The sequence below is a fragment of the Glycine soja genome, chromosome 3 (assembly GCF_004193775.1).
Source record: "Glycine soja cultivar W05 chromosome 3, ASM419377v2, whole genome shotgun sequence".
Classification (NCBI taxonomy): Eukaryota; Viridiplantae; Streptophyta; class Magnoliopsida; order Fabales; family Fabaceae; genus Glycine; species Glycine soja.
In genome coordinates, this window is record NC_041004.1 from 19,027,389 (window position 1) to 19,048,929 (window position 21,541).

Below are 21,541 nucleotides of genomic sequence, written 5' to 3' on the forward strand. Positions count from 1 at the left end.
TACAAAGGTAAGCTAAACGTGAAATAACCATCTTAGTTTTTCAAATGATTGAAAATATGTCACAACAGGCCGGCGCGAAGAAAAAGTCTAGTTTTTATTAAATTATAGGGTGACATAACAGATTTTTCAGTTTAAAAAAGTAAAGTAAACCTTGACTAAGAACTTATGGTATAAAAACAATTTTACAAAAATCTAAATCTCTCAAGTTTTAAATATGTACGTGTGAGAGGTGATCAAAGTGAAACTTTATATAGTCAACTTCAATATTTGTTCATAGTGTTTTTATTTTCATCTATTATATATATATATATAAAATCTTCATGAAGATTTTTAGTTAACTAATATCAATTGATTATTTTATATCTCAAAAGTTAATTAATATTAATTTCGATCCTTATTATAAGGAACACGTATAATTTTAGTATATTTTATACTGAAATTTAGTTCTTATAAAAAGCACTAGAGAGATAATAAAATTATCATTTGCGAGAGGTTATTAAAGGTATAAGTTTAGTAAATTTCATCTGTTAATGAATCTTGTTCCATATACGTATGCTAGCTGTAATGTGTTCATTTTTACTTTTCAGTTATGGAAGAATGAACTCCAACCAAAGTTTTTAACATTAACCATTGGATAGATAAATAATTAACTATAAAATATATTAAAGGTATATAAATTTACCAAAATCTATAGGCGGTGTTGATATATATATATATATATATATATATATATATATATATATATATATATATATATATATATATAAAACACCATCGGACGACGTCAATTGAAAAATTTTTAATTGCCATCGGCTGAAAAATAACCTAAACAAATGTTAGACAAAATAATTTCATACAATGTAAATCCTATTCGATATTGGTAAAAAAATCATCTCTCAGACATTGACTGAAAAAATTAGTTAATATTGAACAAAATATAATTTTAGTCCATATTAACCATAAAATAGTCCTATCCAACTTCGATCCAAAAATAACCACAGCCAGAAAAAAAAAACCATTGACCGATACAAACCTGAAAAATCAAAACTGAATTTGGTCAAAAAGTATCTTTGGATATATATATATATATATATATATATATATATATATATATATATATATATATATATATATATATATATCTTTGAGGTGAAAAGATTTACCAATGAAGGGTAATATTGTAGGGTGAATTGTTAATTGCATGGACCACAAAAGTGTCACCTTCTTTAGGGAACTGTTTGGGACATTTTGCTGGTACATCCAATAATTTTTCAATTAAATATATATTAAAATTTTTAGTGTTATATATAGTTATATTAATTATTTTATAACATAATTAGTCTATTAGCTTAGTTGATTAGAATGTTGTGTTTATAATGCAAAAGTTACATATTTGATTCTATTTGAACCATTAATTTTAAATTAATTCATAAATTATTTTTTTTGAAAAAAAAAGACAAAAATAAAATCTTATAGGTCACTTATGGATTGACAATCCCTAGGCTCAATATAGATTGTTAATCCGTAAGTCTCATATAGATTAGGCTTACAAAAGGCTAAAACTAAAATTTCACATGTTAGGTGGGATGTACTAACAAAAATGTTGGGTGCCCTAACAGTTTCCCCTTCTTTAACCTAAATCGTTGGTCTAGGCAAGGTTCCATTGACTGTTGGAATCACTTCTCATTGCACAAGCACGACACAGTAAAGTTACCCATCTGCAATAAATGAAATTTCAATAAATCTCTTGCAATAGATGATATCTAGCTTGTTATTTATTAAGAAATCAAAACGCACTTATGTTAATTGTTATTCATGAGCTTTTAGTGCATTAAAAATAAGTAGGAAAATAGCAATGTGCCTCTAATTTATGATTCTTTTTGTGAAAATTATAAATATTTTCTTGTATGAATTTATGAAGTAGAAACTCCATTTTTGTGAACTAATATTGAAATTAACTCAGTTTGTAGGCTAAAGAAGAGAAGGTGTGAAATGCTGCTGAAAAACTCGCTTATGGGGGCAGATTGGCTAAGCGAGCCTCATTCGCTTAGCGAGACAGCCAACTTGCTTAGCGGATGCAAAATCCTAGAAGATGTTAAGTCAAAGAGCAGTGTGCTTGGCGCACAACTAGCTCACCCAGCGAGGACGTTGTCTTTACTCGCACTTAGGGCACCCAGGCTCGCTTAGCGGATATTCACTTACTCTCGCTTAGTGAGACATGCTCGCTGAGCACGCCTTCGTGTGCTGAGAAGTCCAAAAGCCTTTAAAACACTTAGTTGGTGGGAAATGAAAAGATATCAAACATATACTACGTGAAAACAGAGAGAGGAAGGCACTAAGGCTGGAGAGAAGACATTTTCTTTCACAAAAATACTCATTTCCTCTTGTATTAAGTCCTCCTTGTTAATGGAGGGCTAGGAACTTCATTGTTGGGGAGTTATTATACTGAGCACTCTTAATGTAAACTTCTAACTATCTATTTAATGTTATTTTCAGGTGTTCTTTGCTTCTATTTGCATTTATTTTACATGCTTGTGGCTTGATCATCCATTTGTATGTATAGTTAGGCTTTTGAGTGTTGGAAAATGCTTGAAATCCTTAGAACTTGATAGTACAGCTAGAGGCCTGTGTATCTAGGAATAGAATGCAGTAATCTAGTATATTTTATACTGTGCACGTATTACAACTCTTTTAGAACGAGTTTGTTGAGGAATCAAGAACAAAAATTAAGAGAGTTAGACTCATTCTTGTGAGGAATCATGGTCTAAGTAAATAGTTGGTGCAAGAGCACTAGGATAACGTTAAATAGAGAAAAACCTTTTAATACGACAAGAGAAAGTTCGGTAGAAGACTCCCCGACGCTTTTACCTTGATATTTATCGCATTTTACAGCTTTGAGTTTATTTTGTCATTGTTTAAGTAGCATAATATATTACAGAAAATTAAATCATTAATGAACCTTTTATTTCATTTTCAAAGCTAGAAGTGTTTACATACTGAATAAACATCATCTAAGTGAAATAAATTTCCTTTGGATACGATACTCAGTCTTATCGTTTAAATACTACTTGTGCAAATTGATACACTTGCTAATAGGGCTTAACAACGTACTACTATTTAAATATAGAGAAATAACTAACCCACGTATCTTTAACAATATTTTGGTGACCTAACGCTTAATAAAAATACTATGAAAAAAATTTCACAACATTTAAAAAATGTCGTTCAATATAAGTAAATGGTACTAATATGTTTTCGTGATATTTTATTAAATCTTGTATAACCCATGTCGTTAAAGGTTGTAGTGACATGAGGTATACACAATATTTGATATCATAAAAGCATATTAGTAATATCTATTCATATTTGACAATATTTTTTAAATGTTACCAAAAGTTTTTTGTAATATTTTTACTAAATTTTAAGAAAAAAAATATTGTTAAAGGTCACGTGTATTAGTGAATATTAGCAACATTTTTTTTTAACTTTGGGATATACTTATCCTGAGGATCAATAATTAATCCATAGAGATACATATACTCTTTTTAGTGAGTAACATTTCCTAACAAATATTTTTTCATAACATGAACCATGGATCGAATTGTTGTCATATGCTTAAGGGACATGATTATCGGCTAACCATGTGGTCCATGTCACACCATGTGTTGGTCAATGCTTTTCCTTATCCTCTCTTTCTAACATATTTTTTATTATTGGCTAAAATTTATAAGAAATACAAATGCCGGTGGGTCTCATTTCTCATTTAATTAATGATTACCTCTTTTGGTTTGGAAGTGAATATAAAAATTTGTAATTTCTAATAAATTTAGGTCAATATAGAGATTTTAAAAAAATATCGCTGACATTCTTGTTACATATATAGCTAAATGGATAGAAAGACAGTTTCAAATGAGATTATTAATTAACTTTTAATTTTAATAATCTATATAAGGTTATATGATTATGATTTATAATTAGCGTTCAGAATTTTCACATTAAATGATAATAATTAATTAAAAAGAGAACAATGAAAAAAAATACACATGATCACTTTTCAAATAGTCATGATTAGTAACATGTAATCTGTATGGTTGAATGATATAAGTTTATAGTTGTCGTTTCTAATAGTGTTGTCATAAACATCATTTTATGTATGTCTATATATATATATATATATATATATATATATATATATATTAAGTTAAATTATTCACATGTTCCTTATTTTTATTTTAGTTAGGTTATGATTTGATTCTTTATTTTTTAAAAGTCTTAAAATGATCCCTCAAGTAATTTATTTTTATAGAAAGTTTATAAAAAAAACTCAAATTAAGAAGACCTTACTTTAGGAGTAAAGATGCTATAAAAATTAGTTAAGGGATGATTTTATGACTTTTACTAAATAAAAGATTATTTTGTAACTTCAAAAATAGAGACTAAATTATAATCTATAAGAGAGCAAGATAATAATTTAGCATATATTATAAGGAAAGAAAAGGAGAAGAAGGAAGGAGACCATACATGGAAAGAGTGTTCCACAACAGCACCAGAAGCCAGGAGCAAGCCAGTAAAAGAGCAAAAGCCCACACCAAAGCAAACACAAAACGTTTCATGTTGAAGAACGCCAATAAATGAAATAAATCAAGCAAAATTTATATATTTGTTGTCCTTGAAGAAAAAATTAGAGTCTATATTGAGAGTTCATGTTAGCACATATTTATTTATTTTTTATCAGTAAAAATTGAATATGATATCAAAAAATTTACATCGGATACTTGTTTTATATAGTATAGATAGATGTGCAATTATGATATTGCAGTCGGGTCTCGACATAAGCATTTGAATTTTTACAAAATTAGGGAGAAGGAAATCATCCTTATCATACTAAAAATGACTATTTAGATAGGTCATATAAGAAGGATCTACAAAGGGAAAAAAAAGAAGGCTTAAATATGTTTTTAGTCCTTGATAAATAGACATTTTTTTACGTTTGGTCTCTAATAAATTTTTTCCTCGGATTGGATCCCTAATATTTAAAATTTTTTGTCCGAGATCCCTGCCGTTAGTCGGAATCTATTAACTACTTACGTGGTTGTTAAACACCCATGTAGGCATGTCACATGTGATGCCACGTGTGATTTTTGTTTATTTGGAATTACACGTAGTTTTTTTTATAAAAAAAATAAAAAGCAAAAATGACATCGTTTTCATAATCTATTTTTTTTTCACCTTCACCACCATGACCCTAAACCTGGTCCTCCGAATGACCATGGTTGCCAACAACATCCTCTCCCTCTACCACCTCTCCTCACCCTCCAATGCCCCAAACCACAATGTCTTCACATTTTGTCTTCCTTCTTGCAACCTCGACACAAACTCCAACCTCTTCCTCCAACAACTTGCAGTTATAAAACTACTATGTCGCCATTGGCCAGCCCAGAATTGGCATCCCCTAACTTAGCGATTCCAACACCAAGTTCCACCCATAGTGACTCAAAAATGGATACACAACAAAATAAGACAGAATCTCCACCTGAGGCATCCAATCGTGACAACCAAACCCTTCCCATATTCTTTAACCCTTTCAGGAAAACCTTCTTATGTTGAACAAAATCTAGTTAGAGTTTAGCCATTTGGAAAGATTACTTTTCTGAAACAGAGACCACACATCAGTGCCATCGGCTTTTGAAATGTTATTGGGTAACTGCGTGCTCTGGGGGAGGTTGAGCTAGAGGGAATAGTTGCAGGTGAGGTCATAGCCACTGAAGACGACGTGGAAGACACTGAGTTCCTTGGCGACGGTGGCGATCCAGCCAAAGAAGATGCTGGAGATGATTTGAAGTTTATGTTTATGGTTTTGGACAAGTATGTTTTGGATGAGGGTTTTGAAGGTTGGTTGAAGGGGTGGTGTAGGCTAGGATGAGGTGGATGATGAAGTAGTAGGGGATGACGTCAATGTTCTCTGTGTTGGGAGGGAGGCTGTGGTTAGAGGAGTAGGATTTGGAAGAGGAAGAGGATGAGTTCTTTGGATTGACAAAAATAAATAAATTTTTTAACCAAAATCCAAATGATGTTGTTTTTAGTTTTTTTTTTTTTAAATCTTACGTGTAATCTTAGTTAGACAAAAAATACATATGACATCACACGTGGTATGCCTGCGTGATCATTTAACGGTCATGTAAGCAATTAATGGATTCCAACTAACGGCAAGGACCTTAGACAAAATTTTTAAATATTAGGGATCCGATCTGAAATTATTTTTATTAGGGACCAAACACAAAAAAAATATTTATCAAGGATCAAAAACATATTTAAGCAAAAAAAAAAAAAAACACTAAGTCAATGACTTGTTTTGAGTATCTTACCGAAAATTTTGATTCTGATAAATAGGTCTCTGGCTCTCTAACTATAAGCAGCTAAAAAACCATGGCACTTTGTCTTTTGGTTAAGTTCTAGGGTGAGAAGACTTTAGCTCCAAGGAAGAAAAAACTTTTGGTTAAGGTTGCATGAAGATCGTTGTGATTTATATTTTTTTATTCAATCAAAGATAAATATCAAAATATTTACAATAATTTTACAAATATTATTCAACCAATTAAATTAGACTCTTGATAAACCATGTTAATTATATTTTTTTTGGTGTGAATAAAGATATTCCTTAATCGAAAGTTAAGAATTAATTTTTTAAAATATACTAAAATTTATTTAAGAAGTTGATCTCTCACCACAAAATATTTTTTTCATACACATAAATTAAGGAGATTGAGTCCTTGTGATCATATACTTAAAAGACAATCGTATTTATCAATCATATCACAACATATTAATTATTTAATATTTTTTTCATACACATAAATTAAGGAGATTGAGTCCTTGTGATCATATACTTAAAAGACAATCGTATTTATCAATCATATCACAACATATTAGTTATCCTTGTTATTTATATATATTTTTTCAATCCCATTAATTCCTTGATTTCAAATTTCGGGAACTTTTACCGTTGCTAGTTGTTAATGTTCAATGTGATAACAGAATCAAGTTATAACTTAGTAAGCGCGTAGACGTGTCAAGCGTGGTAATGAAAGTCAGAATATACGTGGCTGCATTTTCAACAATTCACATTTGAAGGGGGGAAATTAACAAAGGCGAAACTGGGGCAGGTTGTCAGGTTGATATATATCTTATACACGGAAATAATATAATTTTTCTACTTTTTAGTTATTTTATACATACTTCAATATTGATCACGATGTTGATTTTGAAGAACATGTTTGTTTATATTGACAAATATTTCATAATATATATTTCCATGGTCTTATCAATGGGTATAGTTCAACTGATTATACAAAATATGTGAGTATTTGAGTATTGTAAATCTTTTATATTATTTTTAATTTTTATTCATAAAAAATTTTATGTTCTTAAAACGGACATATTTAAGGCTCTAATATCAATATTTGTTCCATTTTTTGTGTTGAATTAATAATTAGTCATATAATTTGAATATTTAGTTATTTTATTGAGCTAGCTAGTTCAGTGAACCTATAACTCATATTTATAGGTTCATAAAAAAACTCATTTATAGGAATAGAGCTCGATCATGGACGGATATATATATGGTATTAAGGTAAGTTTTCAAACTTTTTTATTAAATATTAATTTCAAAATAAATATTTAAAATTCTGTTAAAAATATTTAACATCTAATGAAATACTTGACATGAATTCTTTTAAGGGAAAAAATGGTCGAGCCGTTATTAACTAGTTTTGATACGTATGTACGTGACATAAATTAAATGAGTATTACAGTATTTTTAGTAAAAATTATAGTGCGTGTATTCTTAACTTCAAGTATAAAAATACAAATTAAAAAAAATATATTTAAGAGAGAATATGCTTAATATTATAAAAGGAGTTAATGAATTTTATAACAACATGTTATTTTTTAAGAAAAAAATAAACTAATTAAGAGACTTAAACACTCTTAAAGTTAAATTTATTATCTGTCCATTAATTTATATAGCCACTTTTTTTTATCATTATTTATATAGCCACTTGAAATACATATGCTATACGTAAACTTTATTGTGTCAATATTATGTCGGTAGGAACTATATTATCTAAAGGAAAAATTAGACAACACACAAGAAAAAAAAAGTGTTTAAAATGACAAAGTAACATGTTATTTCAGAGAAGTGGCTACCAAGTCACACTTACGGTTGAAAGAATAGCCTAACTTTCGTCCTTTATTACACTTTATTTTTCTCAATCAAACAAATTAATCAGAAACCCACATTACGAAAATATGTGTATAAACATTAACCAATCTATATTTTATTTTAATCTAAAAATGTAAGGTATATAGTTCATGAACGAATGGCATGCGTTTAGCACTTAGGAAGATCAGCCGGTGGCGGAGGCACTCTGATTGAAGGCCCGTTTTCAACCTCGAAAGCCGTGGATAGTCCCCACGGCAAATGAGTTTCCAAATGGCAATGCATAAGCCAAACACCTGCACAATCATGTTCAATGAGTAGAAAAAATTAATTAACGCACATAATAGCAGATAATTTGAAATTTAATTTACTTCAATTATTGAGTTAAATGCATTTGTAATCTTTTTGAAATATATATATATATATATATATATATATATATATATATATATTAAAAAATGAATATATGAAGTATTAGCTTAATCTCTTTTATAATATTTACTTTTTAAAAAAATTGTGGTTTTTTTTTTAATTTTAATTTATAGAATATTGGGACCCTTATATAATATATTTCCATCAAGCTTAATTTTTGTATCATTAATGTTACAATAATTATATGCTCAATCAATTAAAAACCACAATTGATTGTAAACATTATTTAAATTGTCAATATATATAATTTTTTTTCCATAAACCAATACTTAAAAAAATATTTATAAGTAATAGTGAACATTGCATATCTTATTTGGATGGAATAAAGATATATTCAACAAGTTTAGTTTCTATGCACTATTAATATAAGAAATTTTATAATATTAATCAAACGTAAAACGTGACTTATAAAATGGTTGTTTTAAAGAGTTAGAGTCAAAACTTATCATAAATATTAATTTATGATAAGATATAAACATATTTAATTCTCAATTATTTTAGTGAAGAAATTAACCAACCTGGATTATTTGCTTGGAATCTAATGACGGACCATCCTCCGACCGGCACAGCAATTGTGTTACGTATTTGAGGATTCACAAAATTGAACTTGGGTTCATCTCTAGTGGCGTTGTAATTCCCAAACCCTTGAGCCAAAACATGAAAATTGAAGCCATGAAGGTGAATAGGGTGATTCTCAGCGGCAATGATGGCCGTGTTCTGAAGCACAATCTGAACTGTTGAATTGAACTTCAACGTCTTCACCTTCGTTGATTTAGGTGCGATTAGGAATTCACGAGGTGTATCTGGCGACGACGTTATGTTTGGGTTGGTAAAGTCAAACACAACCGCAGGCTGATCCGGAAAATCTCTAGTGTACACCCCAGTAACATCGTTCCGGAAAAACGCTTCAAGCATTGATACCCCTTTGCCATGTGGCAACACAAAGGACTCGTTGTTCATGTTTGCAGAAAATAAGGGTACTGGCCCAGGACAAACTCCTGTATCACTGCGACATATGTCAAAGCTAAGCCCAAAAGTTATAAACATGTGTTCATCCACTTGACGTGGCACTGGGACCCAGTGGGGCCCACCGGCCAACCCTGTGATGTTGGTGTAAAACTTGTGGGCCGTTGGAGTGTCAGTTTGGGCCGGGAGATCTGGCATGATGGGCTTTGCTGACGTGGCACCCTCATAAATTATCACTCCTCGAGTCATGTTGGCGTTGATTTGTACAAGTGGAGCGGAATGGTATGGAGTGAAGGCCATGTAGTAAGAACCCACACTTTGGTTTGTTCTTAGGAGGACATCAACGGTTTGGCCAGGAGCAAGCACTACAACCTTGGTGTCGTAGTGATTGGTATAGGTAGCATCAATGGCAACTACGGTTAATGTATGGTTGGCTACTTCAAAAAAGTGTTGATTATTGAGTGCAGAGTTGATTATGCGCAACAAGTAGGTTTTTCCTTGCTTTACTTTGACCTGGTATGTTCCTGAGTTTATGACATAATAAAAAAGTGAAGTATTACATATCATTGTTAAATTTTCCGAAATTTTATGATCTTGACCAATCTTTATTTGATAAGTTATTAAAAAAATGTGGTTGTGTCACATTGAGATCTATTGAAATATTTTATAGTTTTTCATCTAGTACAAGATGAATCAAATTATGTGTTGAAGGCTTGGCAATATATCACATTATTTTATATATATGAGAGTGGAAGGTTGGGCAATGGGCTTACCATCCTGAGAGCAGTTATAGAGATCGCTGGGTAAACCATTAATTGTATATGCATCTGATTCAATTGGCGGCTGTTGAGTTTCTGTTGCATTTTGCTCAACCTCTACAACATTAGCATTCCACCATTCTCCTGCAATGGTTTTCAGAATCAATGACTTGCTAATTGCCACAAATAGTTGCTATTAACAATTTATTCACAATTTTTTTTGCTATTAACATTCAGGTACATCAACTACTGGATCAACAAGTCATTGGTTGAACTAGTACTGAACTTGATCTCTTTCGAGTTTGAGTCTTATAGATACAAAAATATAATTTGAAAAGAAGAATCTTACAAATAATTAGTTAATTTTTTCAATAGAGATTAATCATTGCCAAAATTAATAAATGTTTCGTACCAATAATATGATTACAATAAAAAAGTTATAGAATTACTGTTATTAATTCAATAATTAGAGACTAGGTTAGAAACTAATTTTTTTTACTCACGTATAGATTGATTTTGAATATTAGTTATGACTCTTAAAAGAATATTTATAAAGAGATTATTTTTCATTAACTAAAATATTGTTGGATATCGACTTTTCAATTTCTAATTACTTTAAAAATATTTATTTATTTAGAGACTATACATTTTTTTTCTTAGTAGTTACACGTCATTTTAAAATAATTGCATTTTTAACATAGCTTATATACCCTAAAAAACACAGCTTATGCAATTTAAAAAATATTATAAATAGTATTTATATATGATAAATCATTACTTGGAAAGAATTGTTCAGACATGCAAGCCTATGTTTAATTTAGATACTTGACATACTATAGGTGATCAATTGATTTTTTCATAAAAAATAATTATTAATAAAGTTAACGGATATCTCACATCAATAGCAAAAAAGAATCAGAAAAAATGAAATCAATCAAGAGGATGAAACTGAAAAGTACCAACTAGTATAGGGATTTCTTGATAAACTTTAGGAAACGGGTACGAGTGTCCTAGTCGTGGCCGAATTAGAAGAGCACCATAGACCGTAGCACGTAGAAAAGATGAGTGTGCATGCCACCAAAGAGTCCCTTCTTGTCCAGTTAGGTTAAATCTGTATGTGTAACTGCTACCAGAAGCTATTGGGCATTGAGTTGCAAATTCAGGACCGTCTGACCACGGTGTCAAAAATTGAAAAATTCCGTGCCTGTATCATATATTGTAAATTGAATCCAAATTTAGTTTTTACATGTAGACAAAAATATCCAAATTTCTCTTAAGACACAGGTCTTAACCACTCTGAAATTCCTCCTTTAGGATTCCTTAGTTTGAGTTTCTTTGTATTTTTTTCATGAAGAAAAAAAACACACTCTCAAATGTTAATAATTTCTTTAAGAAAGTTCTTCTTTTATGTTAAACTTTCTTTAATCTCCATATATAATTCTCATATGCTTATATTTTTTTAAATAACTTCTTTGATTTTTAATATAAATTTTGTTTAGGTAGCTGTTTATTATACTTACAAAGTCTTTTTAAATTTTTAATTTAATATTTTTTTAAGATTCTACCTTTTATATATATATATATATATATATATATATATATATATATATATATATTATTTTGTGGTATGATAACACATAACAGTTAACTTTCTTTTCTAAAAAAATTCAAAAGCAAATATGTTTCATGTTTCTAATTTACGAAAACACTTAAGACTGAATTTCCTAAATATTAAAAGATAAATGAGAGGGATGGTCGACTTTTAATTAATAAAAAAACTCTTTGCTTCTAGGAATGAAATTGGACGGTAAAAAAAACACGTATAAACATATGAAGCAAATAACAGAAGTCAATAATATATTATTAACTCTTGTGATAAAACCGTGTTGTGCTTTTTATAATAGTTTTTATCTTACCACATGCTTTCTATATGATTTAATTAATATTGTTTCATTATTGATATGAGAGGGAGGAGAAAAAGTATACCAATGAATAGTAAGATTATAGGGTGACTTGTTGAATACGTGAACGACTACAGTGTCACCCTCTCGAGCGTTAATTGTTGGTCCTGGCAGGGTTCCATTGACGGCAGTGATCACTTGTTGACGACACAAACGTTGCACAGTAATGTTTTCCACCTATTTATATAACAATATAAGATTTTAATTAGTGAATATATTTCAAACTTAATTTGATTAGCCCATGAAAGGGAGAAGAAAAACCAAAGAACTGGATAAAGATAATAAATTTTAAATATGACTAAATCCTAAATCAAAGTTAGTTATGGTGATTAAAAAAATGAAAATATAAAAGTGTGTTTGACAAACACAACATGAACCAATAGTCCATGCAAGGAAGAACAAATAAACTACAGAAGGGGGAAGAGTTTTAAGAAATGGATTGAAACATATGATACTTAAAGATCTAGCTCATTGGAGAATCACAAATCCAAATTACAATGATTAAAAAAACTAAAAATAAAAGTGCATTCCAGAACCATGAACCAATGTCCCATGAAAGGAAGAAGAAAAAAGTCACCGAAGAACCAAGAGTTTTAAATCAAGGACTGAAGTTTTTAAAAATACTTAAGATGTCAACAGAGAATCAAAGATTAATATTATGGTGATTAAAAAAAATTAAAAAAATAAAGTGTGTTCCACAAATTCAACGTGAGCCAATGAAGCTCGAAGAAGCAAGCATAAGAGCAAAAGCCCAAGCTAGAGAAAACATATATAAAACGTTTCATGTTGTAATAACAAGATATATTGCAATGAATGTTTCTTTCTATCTATCAATATTCAAAGTAAATGAGAAAATGAAGTAGCCAATACATTGAAAATGTGTTCCACAACAGCACCAGAAGCCAAGGAACATGCTAGAAAAAGAGCAAAAGCCCTGGCCAAAGCAAACACGAAACGTTTCATGTTGAAGAACGTGAGTGATAAATGAAATAAATCAAGCAAATTAAGAAGCAAAAAATTAGAGTACTATATATAGACTCCTGAGACTAATTCAGAATTCACGTTAGCACGATTACGTGTTTTGTAGTATATGCAATTATGATATTGCAACGTGGTCTTGACATTAGCATTTGAATTTTCGCTACATTGAAGAAGGAAATTAATTATCGTTATCATGCTAAATATTGTTTATGTTCGCCATCAGAAGGAATATCTTCAATGGGGGAAAAAATAACACTTAGTCAATAACTTGTTTTGATCATCTAACCGGAAATTTTGAATGTGATCGATGGATGAGCCTCTGACTCTGACTATGTCCGCAGCTTAAAAGACGTACATGATCCTTATTTTCTTTTGGTTAAAGTTTAGGGTGAGAAGAGTTTAACTCCAAGGTAGAAAAAACTTTCTAATTGATAAATTAAAATACTTATTAAAATTGTATATTTATCTGATTCAAAAAAATGAACAAAGGCTAAAGTTTGCGACTTGTCAACCATATCTTAAAGTCAAAGAATCTCTTAAGGTTGCATGAAAACCCTTATTTAGTTATTTACCGTTAAAGTTTTACATTAATTAGGTCATAACAGAATCAAGTTGTAATTTAGTAAAGCGCGTTGTACACGCAGACGTGTCAAGCTTGATCAGTAAGCTGTATGTCTTGTAATGAAAAGTCAGAATGAGAGTGCTTTTTCAAGAATTCAACCAAATTCACAGTCGAATGGGGATAAAATTAACAAAGCCCAAACTTGGCCAGGTTGATGTATATCTTTTACTAGGAAATGATATAAATTTTCTACGACAAGCTAGTTACTTATTTTATATGCATGTATTGATAACGATGCTAGTTTTTTTAAGAACATCTTGGTTTATATTATTGACAAATATATCATAATACTCCTATATATTTTGATATTTTTAATTAAAATCGAGAAATTTAAGGCTCTAGTTTAAGTATTTGTTTCCTTTTTTTGTTGAAATGATTAGTCTTATTTAAATATTTATTTATTTTATTGAGCTAGTTCATTATTAACAATAACTTATAGTTATAGGAACTTTTAAATTGTGATTATGGATAGTACTTTGGTGCAAAACAGTGTTCATGGCCGTATATATCTGCTGTTGAGATAAGTTATTGTTAATAATTGTAGTAGTCGACAACACTGCGGTTAAGGGAAAAAATGGCATGGAATCTGGAAATTATTGATTAGTTTTCACCATTATGACGTAAAAATGTCGGTAAGAACGATGTTATCTAAAAGAAAATAACACAACATACGAGAAAATAAAAAAATATAATTAATGACAGATTAACATATGTTATTTGATAGAGTACAATTGGCCATCAAGTCACATGGTTGAAAGAATAGCCAAACTTTCCTCCTTTATTACACCTTATTTTTCTCAATCAAACAAATGATATTAGAAATCCACATTATGAAAGTATGTATGTGTATAAACATTAACCAATCTATAAATGTTTTTAGTCATGAACGCATGGCGTGCGCTTAGCACCTAGGAAGATCAGCTGGAGGCGGAGGCACTGATAAAGAAGGAGTGGGCCCATTCTCAACCTCGAAAGCCATGGCTAGCCCCCACGGCAAATGAGTTTCCAAATGGCAATGCACAAGCCAAACACCTGCATGCGTAGACAATCATATTTAATTAATGGATAGAAAGTAGTATTAATTAATTAAATTTAACATGTATAATATTCATAATGTAATATCATCTTGAATACATTTTTGTTTTTTCAATTTAACGTTTTTTTATATTCATTTCTGTAAATATATATATATATATAATTATTTTATTTTTTGTCTTTAAAATATTTTAAATAATATGCTTTTTATTATTTAAAATACTTTTAATTATTCAAAGCTAATATAAAGTACTTTAAGAAAAATAAAATAAAAATATTTTATAAGTATTAAAACAATTTTTCTTTTCAGGAATGAAAAGAATAAATAATATTAAATTATATGCTATAATATTTAAAGTTAAATTTAGTTTTATTATTTTAGTGAAGAAATTAACGAACCTGGATTATTTGCTTGGAATCTAACAACGGACCATCCTCCGACGGGGACAGAAATTGTGTTACGTATCTGAGGGTTGACAAGATTGAACTTGGGCTCGTCTCTAGTGGCGTTGTAATTCCCGAACCCTTGAGCCAAAACATGGAAATTGAAGCCGTGAATGTGAATGGGGTGGTTCTCTGCAGAGACAATGGCCGTGTTTTGAAGTACAATCTGAACAGTTGAATTGAACTTCAACGTCTTCACTTTCGTTGATTTGGGTGCGATTTTGAAGGCTAATTCTGTAGTGCTCGTTATGTTTGGGTCGGTATAGTCAAACACAATCGGAGGCTGATTTGGAAAATCTCTAGTGTACACTCCGTTAACATCATTGTTATAGAATGCTTCAAGCATTGATAACCCTTTTCCCCGAGGCAACACAAATGACTCATTGTTCATGCTGGCAGAGAGTGGAGGTTGCCTTGCAGAGCAACCATTTGGTGTTGAAACATTTTTGCAAAGGTCAAAGTTAAGCCCAAAAGTGATGAACATGTGCTCATCCACCTGACGTGGCACCGGGACCCAGTGGGGTCCACCAGCCAACCCTGTGATGTTGGTGTAGAACTTGTGGGCCGTTGGTGTGTCGGTTTGGGCCGGTAGATTTGGCAATATGGGCTTTTCTACTGATGTGGCACCCTCATAAATTACCAGCCCTCTTGTTGTTGAGTTGTTGATTGGGATTTGTGGGGCCGAATGGTATGGAGTGAATGCCATGTAATAAGAATCCACATGTTGATTTGTGCTAAAGAGGACATCAACGGTTTGGCCTGGAGCAAGCACTACAACATCAGTTTTGTAGTGTTGGGTGTAGAGAGCATCGATGGCTACCACTGTGAATGTGTGATTTGCTATTTTGAAGAAGTGTTGCTCATTGAGTGCAGCATTGATAATGCGTAGCAAGTAGGTTTTTCCTTGCTTGACTTTGAGCTGATACATTTCTGAGTTTGTGACATGGTCAAAAGTCAAATATCAGTAACAGTCTAATATAAAAAAGTTAGAGTCAATTATGTGTTTAAGCACCTCAACTTTTTCATATCACAATTTTTAGTCATTTTAAGTTTTTTTAACAAATTTTATTCCTGTTAATTTTCCTTAAGCATTTTTAATTTCTCAATTTTTTTTTCCATTTTTAGTCCTTACTTATTTTTATTACTTAAGATTAGTCATTATTTTATTAATTTTTAGTCCCTCATTTTATATAATTTGAACTAATTTAGAGTTATAAAAATAAATAAATGACTAAAAATAAGTAAAAGAATATTGAGGGACTAAAAATACTGTCAAGAAATTAATAAAAAACTAAAAGTTGTCTAATAAATTTTAAGATATTAAAAATTAAAATATAAAAAAATTGGAGTACTAAAAACTTAATTAACTCAACAAGTTATTATATATAGTCCAAGATTATATAATCAAGACTAATCTTTATATATTTTTTAATAAATTAAAAATTAAGCATATATCATTTTGAACATTTAATAATTTCTTGTTCAATATTACAAGATGAGCCAAATTATGTATTGAAGAGTTGACAATATTGTTGGACAAGGGCTTACGATTTTCAGAGCAGTTATAGGAATCGCCGGGTAAACCGTTAATTGTATACGCAGCTGAGGGGATTGGCGCTGTTTGGGATTCTGTTGCATTGTGCTCAACCTCTACAACATTAGCATTCCACCACTCTCCTGCAATTTAATCATGGTTTTCAGAATCAAGGCCTTTTGTTAATTGCTATAAATAAATCATTGCTACTAATTAGGTACTGCTACATGAAGATAATTTAATTAAATCAAGAAAATTGTTTAATTTTGTTGAAAATATTAAATTGGTTTTAAATCGATTTTTTTTTTCAAAACCAATCTTGCGAGCAGTATTGATTTTTTTTTTCTTTCTAAACCTTCCACGTGTGAGTAAAATTAACAGACATTAATAAATTATATTTCTCTCATTGTCTATCATTTTATAGCAAGCTAACTGTAACTAAATGTATTTTTTTTATTAAAAAATAAATAATGGATGAGACACGTTTTAGATTGTACCTTATAATAAGTACTAATCCAGATTTTTTTTATTTAGTTCTTACAATAAAAACAGGAGGGAGTATATATTAACGAATATATATATGTTGGTTATTTTTTTGTTGAATTATACATAGCAAATAAATTTTCTGATATGCATGCCTACGTTATACGTTTATATTTAAGCAATCAAATAACAAGAAGATATAAAAAAATATGAGGAAAATTACCAAGCAGTATGGGGACTTCTTGATATACTTTAGGAAAAGGGTAGGAGTGTCCAATTCGAGGCCGAATTAAAAGAGCACCATAGACCGTAGCACGCAGAAATGATGAGTGTGCATGCCACCAAAGAGTCCCTTCTTGTCCCGTTAGGTTAAATTTGTATGTGTATCTGCTACCGGAAGGTATTGGGCATTGAGTTACAAATTCAGGACCGTCTGACCAAGGAGTTAAAAATTGAATAATGCCGTGCCTGCATATAATGGATTGAAAAATATATCCAAATTTAGTTTTACAAGTAGAAAAACTCATCCTATATAAATAGCACACATCCTTGAAAATGAGATATTTCATATATATTCTTCTCTCTCTCTCTCTTTTTTTGACAGAACATGCATATTCTTCTTTTTTCTTTTTTTGACAAACATATTCTTCTCTTAAGACACAAGACTTAACCATTATGAAATTTTTACTGATAACTGCTTTAATTTTTCTTCTTCTTTTATGTTAAACTTTCTTTAAACTTATTAATTCTATTCACATCAGATTTTAAAAATAATTACCTTGAATTTTTATTTAAAATTTTCTTTAAGTGTTTAATTATTATACTGTCAAAGCATTTTTTTTTCTTTCATTATATGTGAGGTTGATCGACTTCTAGGGTCACCTTAAAATAGTAATTAATTAGTTTTAACTTTTCTACTTTTTTATTAATATAAAAAACTATTGTGTCGGGGAATGAAAATTGTACCGAAACGATAAAGAGAACCCATATAAACATATGAAGCAGATAGCCGAAGTTGATCGATCAATAATATATAATTAATTCTTAAGGTCAAACCAAGTTGTGTTTTTTTAAATAGTTTTACCGTAGCACATGCTGTCTATATGATTTAATATATTATTATTGATTTGAGAAGGAGGAGAATTTTTTTACCAATGAAGAGTAAGGTTATAGGGTGACTTGTTGAATACGTGGACGACAATAGTATCACCCTCTCGAGCGTTAATTGTTGGTCCTGGTAGGGTTCCATTAACGGCAGTGATCAATTGTTGACGACACAAACGCTGCACAGTAATGTCCTCCACCTATTTATAACAACATAAAGATTTTAGTAAATATAATATTAATTCAAACTTTGACATGAAAGAGAACGAGCTCACTCATACATTAAAAGTGTGTTCCACAACCGCAGCATGAGCCAACGAAGAAGCTAGCACAAGAGCAAAAACCCATGCTAGAGAAAACACAAAACGTTTCATGTTGTAACAAAAAATGTAGTTTAATGAAATGAAGAAATGTTTGTCTATGTTATCCCGAGGAATGAATATGATTCCCATATATATAGGTAACACCTGGGATTTGACATTTCAAAAATAGCGCGTTTAAGGTATGGTTGGAAATATATTTGAAAGGGCTTGGTTAGAAGCAATTGAATTTTCGCCGGATTAGGAAGAGGATGCAAAGTTGCTATGAAGCAATGAACGTAAAAATGTACACAAGCTTGGAAGAAAACTTACGATTCGACAATAGCTTACAATTTTGACCTAACCGGGAATTTCGAATTATGAGAAGTGCTTGTTTCTGACTCTATGGCATTGAAAATTATTATACCATATTGTTTATAATTTACTACTATATATGATACTACACCGTGTTTTCATTGCATCAAGTTTTACGAATTTTTACTATATTACCATGGTAATTGGTAACAAAGGTATGACTAGTCATTACAGAAACAGAAATAATTTCTAATTATAGTTATGTACCTATAGAGGGAGACGTGCTTGAGGTTGATTAATTATACTAGTCGACATCGTAACGAAAGTCATAACGCGACTTTTCATTTCAATAATTCAAAGATATTCAGCGCGAAGGTGAACAAAATATTGTGAAACTTGAGAAATAGTTGGTTAATATATATCTTTAATTTTTGCAAGGAAATGATAAATGTTTCCTTACGACAAGTCATTTACTTTTGTGTCTATCGTCTTATTCTTTTAAATAGTTAATCAGAAAAACAAGTGATATAGCTCAGCCAGTAAGTAAAATTAAAGATGTATTCCTTACTACTTTTTAAAATAATTAATCAGAATAATATTTTAGTCCTGTAATTTCCTAATTAAGCTCGGATTTAAAAAGGAGAGCCGTGTTGGTCAACGACTAATGTAAAATTTGTAAAAAAAAAAAAAAAAAAAAACTAAACATGTATGCCTATGTGCTTATATTGTTATTCAGAGGTAACGTGTTATTGTCAGGAGTATAAGAAACCATTTAATACTTAATTCAAGATTAGCAGTAATTAAGAATTTGTTTGGAGTGGTACGTAGTGAATTTTGAATTTTTGGTCATTTAATTTTTAAACAAATTAAATGCATTTAGCAAAAATATTTTTTTAACACAATTTCAAAACACTTTTACATTCATCTTTTTAATCAAGAAAAAAATTTGTAGAATTGATTATTATTTTAAAAAAGAACAATCTCCTTACATTTGACAATTATACTTCTTCCTATTATATTTCTCCCTACTACCACTAGCACCATTACTATCCTGAACACCATCATCACTTCTGACATTGTAATTGTCAACACCTCTAACATTGTTACCGCTTCTACCCTCACCACCACCATCATTGTCACTATGTCATTATGATCATTGTTGTAATTACCAACACCACTAAAATCGTTATTAACATTATCACCATCATCACCAGAATCATCAACTACCACTAATATTGATATTGTCATCGCTATTATTATTATTATTATCGGCATTGTCAGTGTTGTTGTCATCACCACAAAAATACACCTTTAAAGTAATTTTAATAAGATTCAAAACATTCAAAATGAGTTGATTTTGAAACTAAAAAATAGAAAGAAAAAAAACTACAACTAAATTTCAAAAAATGAGTTTTTAAATTTTTTAAATTAAAACTAAAAGGTGGTCATTTGTTGCTTTTAAAATTTTGGAAACTTAAAACTAAAAACCACCACAAATGAGTCCTAATTAAATTAGTTAATTTTAATGATTAAGAGTAATTACACTTGCATCTCCTTTTTTTTCAAATTACACACAATACCTCTCCTTTTTCTATCCCCACACTAGCCCTCTTAATTTTTTGAAAAATATTACATTGTGTACCTCTATAAGGGAGGTTGTTGTAAATGTTAAAAAAGGGAAGTATTATGCGAAATCTAAAAATATCTCAGTGGTGATGGTGCAATTTACTCTAATTAATAGTGCCATAAATTTAAATTAATTTATTCCAAAACTACTAAAAAATAATTGGTTTGAGTGGTGGTTGTTGAGTCATAAGATGAATTATGTCCTTCAATAGTTTTTATATGATGCGAAAAAGTATTATTTAAAAGTTGCTTCTAAAAGGCATATTGATCACAAGTGTTAAGTATGTGTCTAATGTATCAAACAATAGTAGACAAACGTTGGAGTATGCAACATTTACAATGATCAAAGTTAATGTTGTGTGTTTTGATCCTTTTTGTTGAAGAGCAAAAGAGAAAGAGAGAAGTCAAATATAAAACTACCAACTCCATCAAAAGGTGCACCCAAAAGCTATGTTAGTGTACTTCACAATACAAAAGTTGATTTGCTTTTCTAATTTTAAGTTTGGAGTGCCCATCAAAGAATATAATCAGAGTGCTTTATTAGATTTATTGATAAGTTGGTGACTAACATTTAATGTTGCAATTAATGCTCCAACAAACATCTCCATCTTTAGATGCACATCAATGGAAGAAGGTCGTTTAAAGACAATGATTACTTCCTCGACAAGTCTATAAATACTTATACTAGAAGATTTGAAGTCCTAAAGTAATGAACTATGAATGAATATCTCTATCAAGCATTCAAAATTTTATGTAACTATTC

General features: G+C 30.2%; 2 protein-coding genes across 2 annotated transcripts; both read right to left on the reverse strand.

Moving 5' to 3' along the window:
* Positions 1-8,156: 8,156 nt before the first annotated feature.
* LOC114406255 (laccase-7-like) lies at positions 8,157-13,355 on the reverse strand. Its single transcript, XM_028368908.1, has 6 exons — positions 13,206-13,355; positions 12,361-12,512; positions 11,334-11,578; positions 10,390-10,518; positions 9,169-10,140; positions 8,157-8,514 (listed from the first exon to the last, which is right to left on the reverse strand). The coding sequence occupies exons 1-6, from the start codon at positions 13,296-13,298 to the stop codon at positions 8,390-8,392; spliced, it is 1,716 nt and encodes a 571-aa protein (XP_028224709.1). The 5' UTR covers positions 13,299-13,355; the 3' UTR covers positions 8,157-8,389.
* Positions 13,356-14,607: 1,252 nt separating this feature from the next.
* On the reverse strand, positions 14,608-18,985 carry LOC114406256 (laccase-7-like). Its single transcript, XM_028368909.1, has 6 exons — positions 18,820-18,985; positions 18,587-18,738; positions 17,658-17,902; positions 16,966-17,094; positions 15,373-16,347; positions 14,608-14,970 (listed from the first exon to the last, which is right to left on the reverse strand). The coding sequence occupies exons 1-6, from the start codon at positions 18,910-18,912 to the stop codon at positions 14,840-14,842; spliced, it is 1,725 nt and encodes a 574-aa protein (XP_028224710.1). The 5' UTR covers positions 18,913-18,985; the 3' UTR covers positions 14,608-14,839.
* Between the last annotated feature and the right edge of the window lie 2,556 nt (positions 18,986-21,541).